This window comes from Mastigoproctus giganteus, chromosome 11 (assembly GCF_048544385.1).
Source record: "Mastigoproctus giganteus isolate SK-2022 chromosome 11, ASM4854438v1, whole genome shotgun sequence".
NCBI classification, from domain to species: Eukaryota; Metazoa; Arthropoda; class Arachnida; order Uropygi; family Thelyphonidae; genus Mastigoproctus; species Mastigoproctus giganteus.
In genome coordinates this window covers 167403013-167423550 of record NC_143585.1, presented here as the reverse complement: position 1 = coordinate 167423550, position 20538 = coordinate 167403013, and the positions used below count along the sequence as shown (strand labels likewise).

The 20538-nt window shown below is 39.9% G+C and overlaps 1 protein-coding gene across 4 annotated transcripts in view; it reads left to right on the top strand.

Annotated features, from left to right (window-relative positions):
• LOC150078561 (uncharacterized) overlaps positions 1–20538 on the top strand; it is a 773569-nt gene that overhangs the window by 719578 nt on the left and 33453 nt on the right. For 3 of the 4 annotated variants that reach the window (XM_090385507.1, XM_090385508.1, XM_090385506.1), the window contains one exon: positions 18952–19032. The exons of the other annotated variant lie outside the window; for it this stretch is intronic. In XM_090385507.1, coding sequence (XP_090241633.1) covers positions 18952–19032 — 81 coding nt within the window. The remainder of the gene's footprint in view (positions 1–18951; positions 19033–20538) is intronic. 4 annotated transcript variants of the gene reach the window in all.

Here is a 20538-nt window from a genome sequence, read left to right as displayed (position 1 = left end):
TCCAATGACCAACGCTGATCGCCCCACAACCGGGGAAATCAGCTGCGCCAGATATTTTGATAAAGCATACGTAGGACTACCAATGAAGGAAACTATGGGCCGTAATGGAACATTCTCCTTGTGTGTCTTAGGTAACCCATAAAATCTGGGCAGCCTGTTGCGTGCATGGACCAATACTTGTCCTTTTGGAATCTTTTCCATTCTGAGCCAGGAAAGTAGCATCTTATTTACACACTGTTCTAAGCTAGCCAAGGGGTTTCTGTGGATAATCTTATAAGTACCACTATCACCTAATAAGTCTAACACTTTCTTGTGGTAATCTTCTTTGTTTAATACCACCGTTGATCTGCCTTTATCTGCTGGTAGGATTATGATATCTTCATCCCGTTTAAGTTCTTCTAGTGCTTTCTTCTGTTTCGGGGTAAGATTTGGAGCAACCGTTTTTGCTTGGCCCAGGATGGCGACAGCTTTAACACGAATTTGATTAGCAATATGTTCAGGTAATTTGCTAATTGCCCTCTCAATACCTATAGATGTTTCGGTAATTGGAGGTTTAGGGGGTAGCAATGCAAACTTAGGTCCAACAGCCAATAGTCTCTCTTGTTCTTGGGTTAACGATTTGCCACTTAAATTCTGAATAAAGTTGGAATGGTCGCTACCCCTAAATACAGTGGACTGCTCCTCTAATAACGTGTGAAACTTCCTAATATGTCTCTGTTTATATGAATAGGTAGTCCTATTCGTCCTCTCCAAAAACTAACCTCTTTACACCTATCAGGTGTAGGCGGACAATCTACTACTAATATCACCTAATGCTATATCAATCAATCTCCTACTATGTCTCAAGTCATCATGAAGTTTCTGAATCCATGTATTCAAAACCTTCTTTTGATACCATGTGATAATCCTGGACAAACGGGCATCTTTAAATGGTGCCTTGATCCTAAATCCATGTGGCATAAGATTATGATCCCTGCAACGGTAGGCAAAACTTAAGTGCTGTTGCTGTTTGGACTCAGCTATGCTGTATCTTTGGAACCTTCGGATGTGCCGCAAAACTGTATAGCCATAAACATTAACTATATCTGCAATAAGGCCTCTGAGGTTGGGATTATTCATACTACCAATTTTAAACACACACACCAACCGTTTATGACTGATTGAATAATGAAATAAAATAAAATAAAATGATAAAAAAGACTGTAAAATAATATTTACAAAAAACTTTTAATTATTTACAAAAAACTGAAATATAACAAAAATAAAATAAGTAAATAAGTTAAAATACATTAAAATATAAATATAAAAGCGATAAAAAAGACGATAAAAACACTATTAGAGCTTTTGGAGGTGTCTACCTCCTTCCTCAGTAATAGTGAGACTTAAGCGACACATCCTTAAGTACCAGGTTCACGGCACAAGTGGATGACCAGGCGTATACTCAGCATTCCTTTCACTTGTACCAGAACCGGAAGTGGTCTGGAGACGTGGAAAATTAAAACGTTTATCTCTGGCCAAAACCACCGCCTCAAAAAGGGGGTGAAGCCTAACTCCCCTGTCTCTGTTCATGCTATTGTTACCAGAGGATCCAATCCACAGACTTTCCAATAGATTCTGGGATCGCAAGTGGCTGGAAAGTTTGTGGATTGGATCCTCTGGTAACAATAGCATGAACAGAGACAGGGGAGTTAGGCTTCACCCCCTTTTTGAGGCGGTGGTTTTGGCCAGAGATAAACATTTTAATTTTCCACGTCTCCAGACCACTTCCGGTTATGGTACAAGTGAAAGGAATGCTGAGTATGCGCCTGGTCATCCACGTGTGCTGTGAACCTGGTACTTAAGGATGTGTCGCTTAAGTCTCACTATTACTGAGGAAGGAGGTAGACACCTCCAAAAGCTCTAATAGTGTTTTTATTGTCTTTTTTTATCACTTTTATATTTATATTTTAATGTATTTTTACTTATTTTATTTTTGTTATATTTCAGTTTTTTGTAAATAATTAAAAGTTTTTTGTAAATATTATTTTACAGTCTTTTTTATCATTTTATTTTATTTCATTATTCAATCAGTCATAAACGGTTGGTGTGTGCGTTTAAAATTGGTTGTATCATGGCAGCCAGTGCTATGTTGCCAAGGCGCCTCCGTAGCCAGGTGGGCAGGAGCCGCAGTGCGTAGCACACGCTTCTTGATTAGACCGTGATTCGAGCCTGTGACCACCAAATACGGAGGATGCGGAAAGGTCAGGGAATGACCACCGCATATCCCTGGAGCAATATGGCCTTGGTTGCTAATGCTCCTAAAAAAAACAAATAACAAATAGCTATGTTGCCATATTTGAATAAAGTCCCTCTGTTTTGTTTGTGTCGATGTTGTTTCCTTCATCATTTCTGTACCTCACAAGGTTCCTTTGGTACGCTGTTCCAGTATCCAGGCCACTCCTATGAGAAGCTACAGGTGAAAACCTGACTGGTCTTTAAGTTTTTCACACCAGTGTTAAGACCCAGAATGGGTTTGTTAAAGGGAGGTCTTATCTGACCAATTTGATTGGATACTATGATGTGGTCACAAAGGAACTGAAGCCAAAAATAATTTTGATATCATATACTTGGATTTCAGGAAAGCTTTTGATACTGTTGCACATTGAAGAATGCTGTACAAATTGGAGAGGTATGGCATTAAGGGTAAGTTGCTACAATGGATAAAGGGATAGTTACGTGGGAGATGACAGAGAATGGTAATCAATGGACACTGCTCTTTGCGGACAAATGTTATTAGTGGAGTTCCCAGGGTACAGTGTTGGGCCCATTGTTGTTTTGTATATTCATCAGTGATATTGATGAAGGTATATCAGGATTAATGTCGAAGTTTTCAGATGATACAAAGGTTGACAGGGTTTTTAACGACAGTAAAGACAGTATGCTATCCAACTGGATCTAGATAAGTTGGGAAAATGGGCTAAGAAGTGGTAACTGAAGTGTAACATTGACAAATGCAAGTACTGCATATGGGTAGCAATAACCGAAGAGAAATGCACAAACTGTGTGGTACTACACTCAGGGAAGTGGAAAGTGAAAAAGACATGGGGGTAATTGTGCAGTCAAATATAAAGTTCACAGAGCAGTGCAGGTGGGCTGCCAGGGCAATGTCATTGGTGAGGAGAACATAGGAGTGCTCTTACAAAGAAAAGCTTAAGTTCTGAAAATTGCAGTGCCTGGAGAGTAGGCATCTGCGAGGTGATCTGATTGAGGTGTATAAGGCCTTGAATGGGTTGAGCAAGCTGAATGCTGATGGGATTCTTCCTCTTGCTGAGAGTAAGAACCTGAGGGGGCACAGATTCAAATTGAAGAAAGGAAGTCTGTTCCACCAAAGCCATTGGTGGAACAGACTTTCCATGTTTTGTTGTGGAAGTTGATAGCCTAAATAAATTTAAGGCTGAGCTGGACAAGAATGGGGAATGAATGGAGAGGTAAAATTGGAGGGGTTTTTTTGGCTGATGCTGCATAAGCTTGCTTTCTTGCATCGTATGCCTCTACTAATGCTAACTTGCCTAGTCCCCTTAGTGACTTGACTGCAGACTGGTTTGCGCTTACTGCGGGTTTCTGTATCTGTTGATAATTTGTATCATTCCGTGCCTTTTCCTTCTTTGGCACCAGTCTCATTAGTTCATATGACATGCATTTATGACCAAATCTGAAGCAATATCTCTTAGTATAAAAAGTCTGGTGGCTTCCATGATTACTTCCCTGAATGTGTGTCATTTAGAAATTTAATTGATCCCACTGAAAGGAATTTAAAATCTGGGACCACTATAATAACCTTTATGAAAGCAAAATCTGTTCCCTTTAACCTTGGTGATAGTTACATCTTCACATAAATTCCATATCAATACGCTGCCATTTAATGGTTCTTTTATCTGCAGATTCCAAATGCTTGAAAAAATTTTTCCCCCTAACATAGAACACAGTCTGTTTTTGCACCAATAAAATCAAACTCAGTAGAACACAGTCATCCAATAAATTCAAAAAAAAGTCTTGTTAGTGTGTTATTGACACCAATCTATTAGTTCCAGCTGCCATCCAGAACCCCTCGACATGGGCACTGTACATGGTGAGGGGACATTCCAGGGTTACATCATTGGAATCCGGCGTGTGCAGCCATGCACCACGACCCATGGAAACTCGGAAAGAGGAACCCTGGTGGTTGAGGGGCCCAGCCTTAATACACCACTTCAGCACCTGATTCGACAAGACAGGTGGTCCCGGACTGGCCCAACCGGGATCATTCGGTGGGTGGTTCTTACTTCTAGAGTCAACTGCATTCCAATAAGTCTCCCTCCCTTTGGTCCTAGGATGGGATCAAGGCTTATTGGAAACGTGGGTATGATGCTCCTGAGCAAACTTGGTGTACCATTCATGTACACAGTACCTGCTAGTTCACAAGTGGGCGTCCCCTCGTAAGGCTCCATGGTGGTTGAGGTACTTAGGGTATCTGAAATTTTTGTTTTACTCCCATGAGTAATTTAAATACTATTTCTTCTGGGGTCCCAACAAGGCTCCAACCTAACCAATCAAATGAGAAAGACACCAATTCTGTCAAAAGAGCCAGGACTGAGGATAAAACACCATATGTAACACCACTTTTCTTCATTCTCCATTCCACTGGAGAGCAGTCAATTGGGAATATGTCACCCTTCTTAATCCGGAAAGGATTAGAAGGGTTGGCAGGATCACCAAAATATGTAAAATGGCTGCGTTCTGGCAATCTTTTAGTTGAAGCTTCAAGCACAAAGCAAGCAGAAGGAATCCTAAAATCGACGCCATGGGGGGGGGAGGAAATACTGATCAGTGTAACACCCCGCAAAACTCTGAACTCTTCACAAGGTGTCATTTCAGAGTGGGATCTTCTTCATCCCTCTGAAGAAGAGATCTGCTCTGAACTAAAAGACCAAGGAGTGACATCTGTCAAGAGGATATCAATGCGGAAGGATGTAAATCTCGTCCCTACCCGAGTTCCCATCATAACATTTATCACCCTATGGCATCCAAGTTCCATAAAGGCAGGCTATTTAAAACTGCCCGACGAGGATTTACATCTCAAACTCACTGAGGTGTTTTAGATGTCAAAAATACGACCACTCTTAAACATGTTGTTGTGGCACCCATGTATGTGCTTGTTCTGGTGCTAAAGACCACGAGAGCAAGGAATGTTTAGCTTCTAAGCCAAGTTGTACTAACTGCCAAGGAGAACACCTGCATACTCTAGAGCATTGGTGTCCAACTTTTCCCATATGGGAGCCATATTCAAAGTTAGATTTCTTTCACGGACTGCACAGAGTGATTTGAGAAAAAATTGTGTCACATTTTTTATATCTTTTCACTCATAAAAGTTTTTTTTTTTTTTTCATTTTTTCTTTTCATACATCAAAAAATGCTATACATCAAAAAATGCAAATTCCCAGCACTTTTATGTGCAACAAATCTATGTCAGTGATTTATTTTTTAGATTTTATTAAAATTATAAAAATATCACTTACTTTTGTTTCTGTTTGAAATACTTCACTTTTGTACCTTATTTGATCCAATCTTCCTTACATTTCGAGGGTACAGCTCTAAAATGGGGTTCGCAGGCCGGCCACTAGTTACTACACCAGGCCAAACTTATTGGTCACTCGTTAGGAGGCGCCTCTGTAGCCAATTGGGCAGGAGCAGCAGTACATAGCACATGCTTCTTGATTAGACTGGGGTTCGAGCCCGTGACCACCAAATACGGAGGATGCGGAAAGATCAAGGAATGACCACCGCATATCCCCGGAGCAATATGACCTTAGTTGCTAATTCTCCTAAAAACCAAATAACAACAACAACAACTCGTTAGGAGGCTTCTGGATCAGCTAGTGTATAATCTTGCTACCTCTACTCTGCCAGATAGTGACTGGAGGGAGTCCAAGTAGTGTGTATGTTGGGGTCATTGTTGAGACCACATTATGTCAAGGAATGGTAATTTTCTTACCATGTGTATGATTTCATTCCTTCATACAGCATGGCCCCCTCACTTTTTCTTACCATTGAATACACCATGAATTGTCAAACTAATAGAGTAAGCTTATCTGTGAAAATATCTAAACCTCCCAAACACTTCCTAGTTCATTTTACAAATACAGATGATCTCAATTCTAATCTCAATGATGTCTATTTCCACTTGCATTCTACCAAACCCATAATCTCAGTTATCAGTTGATTCAACTCTGCTCATCTCAATTGCCCTAATTATTCGCTGCATGATTCCTTTCGCCTCAAAGGTAATACTTGTGCATATGTCCATTCTGATATTCCATGTCAGAGACTTGATAATTTGGAATCTCCTCTTTTCAATCTTCTCTGGCTTAAAATTTCTATTCCTCATTGTGTCAAATTCATCTGTTGTCTCTATTGTTCTCCCAACTCCACTAATCACTTTTAGCTCTTTGACTTACTCTTTTTGCAACTTGACTTTCTCTAGTCCAACTTTCCTAACAGTGAGGTAATTTTCCTTGGTGATTTTAATGTTCACAACTCCAGCTGGCTTCCGTTTTCTAGTCACACCGACCCACTTGGTCGAGATGCTGAGGCTTTTGCAATTACTAATGACCTTGCACAGATTGTTCATTTACCTAGAAGAATACCAGACAATCCTAACCATACAGCCAACATGCTTGATCTTTTTCTCACAAACAACCCTTCTAAGTACATGGTTGAAGTGAGTGGCCCTTTAGGTACCTCATATCACAACTTGGTGCTTGTCTCTTCTCCAATGGAGCTTTTATCTCATGACTATTCCCAACCTCATGTTGTTTGGCATTACAAGAATGTAAAATGTGATGACCTGCGAGATTTCTTTTGTTCTTTTCCTTGGTCGGATTACTGTTTCAAAACTTCTGATGTCAAAGTTTGCTCAGATCGTGTCAGTGAAATTATTCTTGTAGGAATGGAATCCTTTATTCCACACTCCACTGTAAAATCTCCTCCTTCATCTGAACTTTGGTTTCACAATAAATGTGCTAAGGCCATTCAGGAGAAGAATGTTGCATATCGTAATTGGCTTGTTTCCAATTGGTCGATTTCATTTTCTGCCTATACCAAAGCTTGCAACAATTGTAAAGCTGTTATTAATCAGTCAAACTAGATTTTGAACAGGCTAAGAGTAGAAAATTTGCTTCTTTCCCTAATGGTTGCCAAGCATTCTAGTCTCTTGCCAAAGCTATTGGCTGTAACTTTTGCCAATCTTTGCTTCCACCTCTGTCAAAACCAGATGGTTCTGTTATCACTTCAGCCAAGGATACAGCTGACCTGCTAGCATCCCATTTTTCTTCCAACTCGTATTAATAATCTTGATAAAAACACATCCCACCATTCCCAACATGCTCCATTCAATGCCTCCTGTGGTCTTCTGTCAAAAGGGATGTCAGAAGGATTTTGACAAATCTTGATGCTAAGAAAGCTCCAGGTCCTGATAGTATTTCTCCACTTGTTCTCAAAACCTGTGCTCCTGAACTTACTCCTGTTCTTTGCCACCTTTTTTCACTTTCTTATTCGAAAGATGTTTTTTGTTTCTGCTTGGAAATTTTTTTTTTTTTTTTTTTTTTTTTTATGTGAACCCCAAACACGAAAGGTATTAGAACCTATAGTACTTCTCAACCTCCAACCCAAGCGGGTTGGAGGTTGAGAAGACGAAAAAAGATATTTGTTGACATTGGACTTGAACTTCTGTAGATTGTAATTTTCAGGAAATACGTATGAAGGAAGGTTGTTCCAGAAAACGGCAGTTGAATGAATAAATGAGGAAGATGAAAAGTTGGTTCTGTGGGTTTGAAGTTGAACAGTAAATGGATGTTGGCTGGTGGCGGCACGTGTTCGGACTGTTTTGAAAGAGAGAGCGGGAATTATAGAAGCCAATTCAGAAGAACAGTGCCCATGGAAATATCTGTAGAAGAGGCATGCAGCAGAAACAGAACGTCTATGAGAAAGCGAGTGGAGAGACTCTGTTAGAGATGAATCATTAATTAACCTAACTGCCCTCTTCTGAATGGAATCAAGAAGCCTGAGAGAGGTTTTGGGGGCACCACCCCAAATGTGGGAACAATATTCCATGGCAGGGCGGATTTGCGATTTATACAGAGTGAGCAGCTGTTTGGAAGAAAAGTAACGCCGAGAGCGAAAGAGAAAACCAAGTTTTTTAGATGCAGAGGAAGCAATATTTGTAATGTGCTTGTGCCAAGAGAGATTTGCACATATCCAGCCAGTTCCTAAAAAAGGGTGACAGATCCCTCCCATCCAGTTATCGTCCCATTGCAATTACTTCTACTGTCCCTAAAATAATGGAGAAATCAATTAACCGCCAACTCTTAAACTACCTAGAAACGTCTGATTAACGATTGCCAGTACGGATTCCGTCAGTGTCGATCCACTGGTGATATTCTGGCTTATATTACTCATTTATGGACAAATTCAATGGAAACGTTTGGTGCAGCACAAGCAGTTGCTCTTGACATCTCAAAGGCTTTCAATAGTGTTTGGCATAAAGGTCTTCTAAAGAAGTTTCCATCTTATGGTTTGCCAACTTTTTTTTTTTGTAATTGGGTATCCAGTTTTCTATTTGATCTGTCACTGAGGTTGATGGCTCTCTGTCTTCTGACTTCACTAATGCTGATGTCCCTCAAGGTTCAGTTCTTTCCCCCACACTTTTTCTCTTGTATATTAATGACCATCTTCCATTGACTGGAAATTCTATCCATAGTTTTGCGATGATAGCACATTGCATTCCACTTTCTATTTTGAAAAACCTTGCCCTGCTCAATCAGCTTCAACTTCTCGAATATCCGCCACCAATTTCTTAAATTGCGATCTCCAGGTAATTCTCCAGTGGAGCAAAGACAACTTAGTTGATTTTAATCCTTCCAAAACTCAGTCTTGTCTTATATCTTGCAAAAAGATTCTTCTGCTCCTATGCTGCAAATGTGACCCCAATTCACAAAGGAGGATCAATTATAGACCTGTGACTTTAACTTCTGTTCCAGGAAAATTAATGGAGGCACTGGTTAAAGAAGCACTGCAGGATCATCTAGACAAGACTTCAGTTATAGCTCGGACACAGCATGGTTTTGTTAAGGGGAAGTCTTGCCTGACCAATTTGATTGGATACTATGATGCAGTCACAAAAGAACTGGATGTAGGGAATAACTTTGATATTATATACTTCGATCTTTGAAAGGCTTTTGATACTGTTGCACATGGAAGACTGCTGCACAAATTGGAGCAGTGTGGCATTGGAGGCAAGTTGCTGCTATGGATAAAGGGGTAGTTGAGGGGGAGAAGACAGAGAGTGATAATCAATGGACACTGCTCATCGTGGACTGATGTTATTAGTAGAGTCCCTCAGGGTTCAGTATTGGGTCCATTATTCTTTTCTGTATTTATAAATGATATTGATGATGGTATATCAAGCTTAATGTCCAAGTTTGCAGACGATACGAAGGTTGGCAGGGTTGTCAAGGACATTACGACACTATGCTGCTGCAACAGGATCTGGAAAGGTTGAGCAGATGGGTGAGAGGTGGCAAATGAAGTTTAACATTGACAAATGTAAAGTACTACATGGGAAACAGCAACCCCAGAGCAACGTATCAACTCTGTGGTACTACACTGACAGTGGTAGAGAATGAAAGGGACCTGGGGGTGGTTGTGCATGCAGATATGAAGTTCTCTGAGCAGTGGAGATGGGCTGCAAGAGTAGCTCATGGTGTATTGTCAATGATATATAGGAATTTTTCTAGCAGGGATAAGGAGGTGATTATTCACTTGTATAAGGCAATGGTCAGGCCACACGTGGAGTACTGTATACAGGCCTGGAGGCCTCATTTCAAGAAGGATGTAGAGCTGCTGGAACGAGTACAGAGAAGGGCAACAATATTAGTGAATGGAACAAAGGGTTGCTCTTATGAAGAAAGGCTTAAGTTTTGCAAATTACAGTGTCTGGAGACTAGGCACCAGCGAGGTGATCTGATAGAGGTGTATAAAGCCTTGAATGGTTTGAGCATGCTCAATGCTGATGGGATTCTTCCTCTTGCTCAGAATAATCACCTGAGAGGGCATAAATTTAAATTGAGGAAAGACAGATGTAGGATATACATGCAGAAATTTCCTTTAGCCAGCAGGGAGTTGGTTGGTGGAACAGACTTCCATACTTTGTCGTGGAAGTTGATAGCCTAAATAAGTTTAAGGCTCAGCTGGACAGGTATTTCGAACAAACAGAGGGGTGAAGTGGAAGTGGTTATTTTTTATTTATTTATTAATTTTTTTTTTTGGCTGATGCTGCATAAGCTCGCTTTCTTGCATCAAATGCCTCTGCTAATGCTAAATAACTTGATTTTCTCTTTCGCTCTTGCCGTTACTTTTCTTCCAAACAGCTGTTCGCTCTGTACAAATCGCAAATCCGCCCTACCATGGAATATTGTTTCCACATCTTGTGTGGTGTCCCCAAAACCTCTCTCAGGCTTCTAGATTCCATTCAGAAGAGGGCAGTTAGGTTAATTAATGACTTCTCTCTAACAGATCTCTCCACTCTCTGTCTCATAGACATTCTGTTTCTGCTGCATGCCTTTTCTACAGATACTTCCATGGGCACTGTTCTTCTGAATTGTCTTCTATAATTCCCGCTCTGGCCCCGGGTGCCAAGCGTTATTGTGATCGAGCGCTTCTCTGAGCTAATTACAAAGCGTTTTCTCACTGCGACAGTTCTTGTTAATTTGGAAAGTTTTTCTTACGTTTAAAGTTATTTATTGTTAACTTACTCTTACGAACTGTAAGTAAGTTACAGAAAGGTAAACCACCTTTCTTTTTTCTTTCCTTAAAACTAACAAACTAACTTACACTGCTCCAGCCTCCCCGTGGTGGGGCCGGTAACCTTGGCAGAAAAGGCTCTCTGCCAAGGGCTAAAAGGAGCTGACATGGATCACAAAGATAGTTATCCATATGTTGAGCCTCGTGCCTCAACCTGTCCAAGGACAGACCAAACTGAATTTGACACTTCTCATCCTAAGAGACAAAGAACAGAAGTTTACAAAATGGAATCACCACTGTTTCTTTTAATACATTCCCAAACAAATCAACCGATAGGTGCACTTTCTTCATTTCTTATCGAGAAATGTCTCGAGAATGCTGCCGGACCACCTAAAATGGTGAAAAGACTCTGCTCCGGAGATCTACTTATAGAGACTATGAATAGTAGGCACTCTGAAGCCCTACTAAGAATCTCAAAATTTGCTAATATTCCTGTCACAGTAACTCCACATGCCCCTAAATTCATCCAAAGGAGTGCTCTCTGAGTGGGACTTATTAAATGTTACTGAAGAAGAATTAGTCCAAGAGCTACAAGATCAAAAAGTTATACAGGCAAAGCGAATTAAAATCAAGAAAGATGGTGAACTGGTTCCGACACGCAGTGTTATACTGACGTTTTCAACACCAATCCTTCCAGCTACAGTTAAGGCTGGATATCTGAACTGCCATGTCCGACCTTATATCCCTAATCCGCTCAGGTGCTTCAAGTGCCAAAAATTTGGCCATGCTCAAACAGTGTGTAGAGGGATTTCAGTGTGCCCCAACTGTGGATCCAAGGAACACACTCAGACAGACTGCCCAGCACAAACACCAGTATGTCCAAACTGTAATGGTAGCCATCCAGCTTACTCAAAAGTTTGTGAAACCTGGAAAACAGGAAAGAAGATACAGAAATACAAAATAGAAAACAAAGTGACTTATCAAGAAGCAAGGAAACAAGTTTTGCTCACAGTACCGAAACTTACATATGCAGCTGCAACACAAAAATACAAATCAGAAGGAACCCAAACTGAAGTGTCCTTACCACCAGCTACATCCATTTCTGGCTGGGCTCGGACTGTTCTAGCGAATCCGCAGGAGTCCCCTAAAGAACAAGTAAAAGACCAAGCAAATAATACCCCAGTCACCGTACCACCAACTATTACTCCATCACGTTCAGATGAGAGTCTGAGAAATCTTAAACTGCAAAATACTTTAACCGCTGATATGGAAACCGATAACACCACCAACAATGATGAAACCGTCTTAGAAATACATGCTGAGGAAGACATGGATACTGCACGACCCATTTTCCCGAGAAAAGATAAAATAAAACTGGAACGCAATAAACAGATTGGCTCTAAAAAACAGTCAGAAATACTTTCTACTTCAAAAGCTAAATAATGGATCAGTTGATTCAGTGGAATTGTAGAGGCCTCCGTAGCAACATAGACGATATTCATGACTTGATAAATCAGCATCATCCAGTAGGCATCTGCCTACAAGAAACAAATCTCTCTCCACAAGTGACACTTTCAGTTAAAAACTATACCTTGTTCAGGCAAAACAGGATCTCTGCCCATGGGTTGCATGGTGGTGTAGCTATATTGGTTGACAGTAAAATCCCGTCCAGACGTATTCCTGTACAAAGCACTTTAGAAGTAGTTGCAGTACACCTCGCTCTTGGAAAAACGCTTACTCTTGTATCCATATATATCTCACTAAATCAGAACTGCTCGATAACTGAACTAGATGATCTTATCTTACAACTACCTTCTCCTTTCTGCATATTGGGTGATTTTAATGCGCATCACCAGTTATGGGGATCTTTACATACAGACAACCGGGGACGCACGATAGAGGCTTTTCTTGTAAAGCATAATATCACACTGCTGAACACAGGCTCCGACACCTATGTCCATTTTCAAACAGGCTCAACTTCTGCTATAGATCTGTCATTATGCTCACCAATGTTATTTCCAGATTTCGATTGGAGAGTTTCAGAAATCCATTAAACAGTGACCATTTTCCTATAATCTGTAAACTCTGCACAAGAAGAAACTTACCAGTAAGTGGTCGAACTAAGTGGAAATTCTCAAAAGCTGACTGGAATAAATATGTATCAAGCGTTACACTAGGTGATGATATTATCCATCATCACTCCATAGATGATGCCGATAAGCACATCACAGAACAAATGCTGGCAGCAGCTGCTACAACCATTCCTAAAACTTCAATTAAAGGATCCAAACACAAAAATTACTGGTGGAATTCGGCATGTAACACTGCTAAGGGGGAAAAGAACAAGGCATGGAATCAGTTCCGAAAAAATCCAACCACTGCCAATCTCATTATCTACAAGAAACTTAAAGCCCAGGCCCGATACATCCGGCGAAAAGCTAAAAAAGAGTCTTGGATTCGTTTTGCTTCATCAGTCACTAAAGATTCAAGTGCAGGACTGATCTGGAGGAAAATAAGATGCCTTACCGGAAAGTCTCCATCAATTCCCTCCTCTATCATCGTCCATAAAGGACAAGAGGTAACCCTTCCCGAGAATATTGCAAACATCCTCGCGGAATCCTTTGCTCACCATTCTGCATCAACCTCATATGATCCAACTTTCCTAAAAGCCAAATCAGTAGCTGAAAAATATAAAATAAAATTCAGAACGAAGTCAGCCCTCTCTTATAATGAACCACTCACCATATATGAATTAGAAGAATCTTTAAAAAAATCAGCCAATAGTGCACCTGGTCCAGACGGCATATACTACTTAATGTTAAAAAATCTAAATGAGAAAACTCGTTACTCTCTCCTGAAACTTTTCAACCGGATATTTGTCGCAAATTACTTTCCCCTATCCTGGCGCCATTCTGTAGCTCTACCCATTCCAAAACCAGGAAAAGACCAATCAGACCCACATAATTATAGACCAATCTCACTTACTAGCTGCTTAGGTAAGACTCTGTAAAAAATGGTACATCGTCGCCTCACCTGGTATCTGGAAACTCAAACTACTGTGAACAACGATCAATTTGGTTTTCATAAAAACAGATCTACCTTAGACCTTATAATAAAGGCTGAGGCAAATGTGCGAAATACGTTCATAAAAAACGAACATTTGGTTATGGTGAGCTTAGATATAGAGAAAGCCTTTGAAACTACGTGGCGTCATGGCATCCTTCGTGACCTGCATGCCCTAGGATTAAAAGGACATTTACCAGCATTAATTCAGAGCTTTCTCGAATATCGAACTCTCCAGGTCTGTTATCGAGGTACACTCTCCAAAATCTACATACAGGAGGAAGGAGTCCCACAAGGGTCAGTCCTTAGTGCCACACTCTTCGCAGTTAGAATACACACTCTAACAACAACCATACCGAATTCAGTAGAAACTTATCTTTATGCCGATGACCTCGCTATATCCAGCCACTCACAAAATATGTACTCTATTGAAAGGAAACTCCAACTATCAATAAATAAAATACAAACGTGGATGTCACAAAATGGTTACAGACTGTCACCAGAGAAAACTGTCGCTATACACTTCTGCAAGAAGCGAAAACTGCACCCTGATCCAGAATTGCGCCTGGGAAATCATGCTATTCCAGTTAATAACAATATTAGATTCTTAGGTTTAATATTAGATAAGAAATTAAACTTCCTGAAACACATACAGCATGTACGAACTATTTGTTTGAAGAAAATGAATATTCGTAGAGTGCTTTCTGCAATGTCATGGGGAGCTGACCGACTCTCCCTTCTTTACCTGTATAAAACTATAATCCGATCCAGACTAGACTATGGTGCACCCGTATATGACTCAACTAGAAAATCAGCATTACAGTCCCTAAATACCATTCAACATAATGCACTTAGAATAGCTCTAGGTGCCTTCCGAACGTCGCCAGTCCAGAGTCTTTATATTGATGCACATGAACCTCCATTATCGTTTCGGAGACAGATGCTGCTGCTTACGTACGCTGCCAAACTTCGGAGTATGCCCTCACATCCCATCTGGCCTTACATGTTTACTCCGTCTTTTCAAAATTTATACAGAAATAAACCAAATGAAAATAAACCTGCTGGAATCAAATTGAAAGATGTTGTACAGAATTGGAGTGTCCCACTAAACAATATCCACCCAGACATGGGAGAAATTGAGCCTCCTTGGTCCAATTTCACACCTTTAATCAATGAATACTTTCAAAAGTGTGGAAAACAGGCGTTGGACAATCAAAATATACAGCAGCTAAATTCAACTTGTGCATCAGCAAACACTCACTGTCTTCAAATATATACTGATGGATCCAAATCTGATACAGATGTAGGTGCTGCAGTAGTTCTTCCAACTTGCGCAATCTCCAAAAAAATTTTTCCCAAGTTGCAGTATTTACACCACTGAACTCCAAGCAATAAAAATGGCTATCAAACACGTCAACAACAGGTCTAATGAAAAAATTATAATCTATACCGATTCCTTGAGTGAAGTAAATTCTTTACAACATAAATGTCCAAACTCTCATCCTATTCTGAAAGAAATCAGAGCTCAGCTAATTAATCTCGCAAAATATAACACAGAGGTAAGGTTCTGCTGGATTCCTGGGCATGCTGGAATCCAGGGAAATGAGAAAGCAGATCAAGCAGCAAAAAATCCAGTCAACCCTGTGTCTTCACATGCCTCGATTCCTTATATGGACTGTAAACTTATCATAAAACAGTTATGTATTGACAAATGGACATCAGTATGGCAGCAACAGACCCACAATAAACTTTTCCAAATAAAGAAAAAGCCACAATACTGGAAATCTAGTTCACGATTAAACAGAAGAGAAGAAGTTGTGCTTGCAAGGACATGCATTGGGCATACCTATCTCACCCACCTCCATTTGTTGACAGGGGATGAACCTCCTCACTGTCATCATTGTTCTGCCCTACTTACAGTGAAACACATTCTCCTCGAGTGTCCTTACAATCGAGGAGAATGTGTTTCACTGTAATGTTGCCCGATTAATAAATTTTAAACGGTTTTAACCCAAAACAATTCATTAGAAATGAACCATATTCTCAGTGATGACGCAAATCTATCTGATTTATTTAGTTTTTTAAAACAAATTCATTTATTCGAACTTATCTGACATATGACTGGGAAAAAAAAATCATTTGCACAATTACTGTGACAGGCACAATTTGGCCTTAGTTGCCCTTGTGCCAATAAACTTCCATTTAAACCAACCAACCAACCAACCAACCAATTCCCGCTCTCTCTTTCCAAATAGTCTGAACACGTGCCACCACCAGCCAACATCCATTTGCTCTTTACCCTCAAACTCACAGAACTAACTTTTCATCTTCCTCGTTTATTCATTCAGCTGCTGTTTTCTGGAACAACCTTCCTTCATACATATTTCCTGAGGCAAATGTGCGAAATACTAATGTTAACAAAAATCTTCTTTTGTCTTCTCAACCAACAGCCCATGCATGGTACTAAGTTCTGTAGGTTCTAATACCTCTCGTGTTTGGGGTTTTCATAAAAAAAAAAAAAAAAAAATTTGCTACAATGGATAAAAGGATGGTTGAGTGTGGTAATCAGTGGGTGCTGCTCTTCGTGGAATAATGTTATTAGTGGAGTCCCACAGGGTTCGTTGTTGGTCCACTGTTGTTTTGTATATTTATCAATGATATTGATGAAGGTATATCAGGCTTAGTGTCGAAGTTTGCATATGATACAAAGGTTGGCAGGGTTGTTAATGACAGTAATGGCAGTGTGCTACTGCAACAGGATCTAGATAATTTGGGCAGATGGGCTAAGAAGTGGCAACTGAAGTTTAACCTTGACAAATGCAAAGTACTGCATATGGGTAGAAGTAACCCCAGAAAAACGTACCAACTGTGTGGTACTACACTTAAGGTGGTAGAAAATGAAAAAGACCTGGAAGTAATTGTGCAGTCAGATATGAAGTTTTCTGAGCAATGCAGACAGGCTGCCAGGGCAGGTCATGGGGTTTTGTCAATGATATATAGGAATTTTGCTAGCAGGGAAAAGGAGGTGATTGTCCCTCTGTATAAGACAATGGTCAGGCCACGCCTTGAGTACTGCATGCAGGTCTGGAGGCCTCATTTTAGGAAGGATGTAGATTTACTTGAGCGTGTACAGAGAAAAGCAGCAAGATTGGTGAGGGGAATGAAGGGATCCTCTTACCAAGAGAGGCTTAAGTTCTGCAAATTGCAGTGGCTGGAGACTAGGCACCTACGCGGCGATCTGATTGAGGTATATAAGGGCTTGAATGGGTTGAGCACACTGAATTCTGATGGGATCCTTCCACTTGTTCAGATTACGGACCTAAGGGGGCATGAATTCAAATTAAGAAAAGACAGATGTAGAATAGATGTGCGGAAATTTGCCTTTAGCCAGCGGGTGGTTAATTGCTGGAACAAACTTCCATCTGTCGTTGTGGAAGTTGATAGGTTGAATAAATTTAAGGAGGAACTGGACAGGCATTTGGAGGGAATGGTGTGATTTTTTTTTTTTTTTTTTTTTTTGGCTGATGCTGCATAAGCTCATACACATGCTTTCTTGCATCACATGCCACTACTACTACTTGATGATAAAGCAAACCTAAGTGAACTTTTTATGTATATTAAACATCTTGGAATAATAAATGCAGTTTGATATTATATTCATGAATCATTAAAATGAACATAGTGCCTCTAACAGACACATATTGGTCATAGTTTCCCTTGTTTTGTAAAACCTACATAACAAGGAGGGTATCATACGGAAGTGTTCCACGTACTATATTGAGGTATACTCCTCTTATTAATTTACTAATATTATTATCAACGTAGAACATATTGAGTATTACAGCTCTGATTCATACTATCTAATTTGTTACTGAAATATCGTTTTCACTGGACACTTTGGCCACCCAGTGCTAATGGTTCATATACCACCACGTTTGGGTCATTGGTGTTTGGTCAAGAATATTCTTGTCCCTTGTCCTTTGTACTCTCTGTAACATGTCAATTAAGATAACTGTCATGTTTGCCAGTCCACTATTTCTTGATGAAGTTGAGCTTCTTTGCAAAGGGATGGAATCATGAGTGAGCAGAAGAAAATCTTCCTGGTGTAATTGTAAGAAACTCATCAAATGCAATTCTCTATTAATAACATCTGGTTCAGTATTGTTGGTTTTCAGTTAATTGTCCCACATCTTCTTCCACAGTGACTGACCACCTACCAATATATTTTTGGAAGATATTTTTTGCTGGGATTGCTTTAAGGTGTTCCTCCCCACACAAAAGGTCTGATGTGATGTGATGTGATTCATGCAATATGGCACTGTTAACCATTTCAGCCAACAAGCAGCTGCTCACTTCAGTTCTAACTATTCACTAAAATAGATAGGTTGGGGTGGCCACCTAACTCCTCAACCCCCTTGACCACATCCCTTGGGATCATTTAAAGAGCCTAGTGTGTGAAATGGAATTTCTTGGTATAGCTGAATTGTATTATTGAATGGCTTGGAAACATTCTACACCACTGCTAATGGTTCACTGTGCGGTATGTTTGTTAGCTGTATGTTCGTGCAAGGATGTCACTTTGAAGAGATATTGTAAAATAACTGTTAAAAGTGACATCCTTTTCATGGCAGGTGAGCAACTGTTAGTGATGTTATCTGCTGTTTTTTGCTGCTGGAGCTACTTTATTGGTGAAGAAACAGAGACCTAATTGTTCTACCATGCCATTAGCATTAAGTATCTGTGGTTCTCTTAAGTTCAACAGGTATCCCTTCCTGATATAATAGAATGCAACATCCCTCACATTCTCCAGCCTGGCATAACTGTCTTGTTCCACAGTTTATGGCACTATAGCACTTTCACACTGGCAGCCAAGTCTGTAAGTGTGTCCTAAATTTCCTTGTTGGGAGGAGGGTTTCACTGACTCTCAGGATTTGTTATTCTAGAAATTCTAAATTTATTCTAATTTTTTTAAGTTAGTTCATTTCAGTAGTTAGTTATTTTTATATTAAACCTTTTTTTTGTTTCTTGCATGCCAAGGAGAATTTGGTTTTAACATTATTTTGTTTTTTTTAGGCGCAGTTTGGAATTCTGGTCCTGTTGATATGCCTTGGGTAGTGTCAGAGTCAAATTCATTATCTACAAATGTTGTGGAGAGTATGTATTTTATTACACTTCAAGTTCTTTTTTTTTCTCAAGTTATTCTGCTTTCTTTATATTGCTACCAGTACTATTTTTGTTGCTAGTAGAACGACTTGAAAGTATATTTTAAAATAATCTTATCTGGACTTTTGCAGTCTTATCCCTATCCATATTGAAGTGTACATTAAAAAGTCAAAACATGGAGTATTGATCCCTTCTCCTTTGAAAGTCACATTGAAATTGTACTCATTAGAATCACGATGACAATAGCATGTTTTCAACATAATGCTAAAATGAAGAATACAGAACTTGTTATTTCATACTTTTTTATATGTATTTTTAGATTTTTTTTATTTTTTATTATTATTTAAATAAGGTACATGTGAAGAATGTAGGATACCCACACTACACTGATAGGAATGCTTCATAATTTCAGAATCCAGCATGTTTGCTGTACTCTATGATCTATGCAAACTCTGAAATAGGGATCCTGGTGGTTGAGGGGATTCCACTATGATCCCACTTCTTCAAAAAGACCTAGATCCTGGGGTTTTTTTTCTGATGCTATATAAGCTTGCATTTTTGCATCATTTTCCACTATTACTACTAATAATAATAATAAGTACTCAGAACTAAAACAGGAAGTCAAGACCCAACAGAATCCTGTGGCAAGTCACAGACCACCTGAATAGGCAAATAATACATCATTATCTCAATAACAAAGAAGTAACACTAGACTCCATCTGCACAGCCATTTACTGTGCCACTATAGCACCCACCAGGATGAACGGAAGGGAAACCAGAGAACAACATAACACAAAATGCAATGACAAGGAACCAAAAGCCTGTGAAAGAAAGCAGAAGAGATGAGAGTGAAGATAGTCCAACCAGTACCAATTGGGTAACAGAAGTGAGAAGCTGATCAGAAAAGTGATCAGCTTCTCACTTTTCTGATCAGAAAAGTGATGGCCATCCTCATCAAACATGAGACCTATAATTAGAGAATCAAAGAATACCTTGAAATCCTCAAGCAGAAACTCCTGGCACTCAGCAAGAGGCTTTGCCATTGCAGGGAGAGTGCCCAGAAGAAAACAGACAACAGGATATTTGATGAAAATCAGAGAGCTTCTATGGGGAAATAGGACAAGAGGAGAAGGAAGGCAATGGAACCCCAAGCAGTTCTTGGGGTAACCTATGGAGCAGCGAAGTTAACCATAATGGCCAAGCCTCCTGGATAGATCTAGAAATAAAGAAAACCAAGAACATATAAGAGATGACAAAATGGGAAATGTGAGAGAAAAAAAAACACACGTCGATCAGGACATCCCACAACTGGCAAACCCCAGGAGGAGATAATATCCACAACTACTGGTACAAGAAGTTCACCTGCACACAGAGGCATATAGCAGAGCAGTCCACCAGGATAATAAGGCACACTATCATAATGCCAGAGTCTCTGACTCAAGAATCACCTACCTGAAGGCAGAAACCTCTAGCCCGGCATAGTACAAACCAATCACC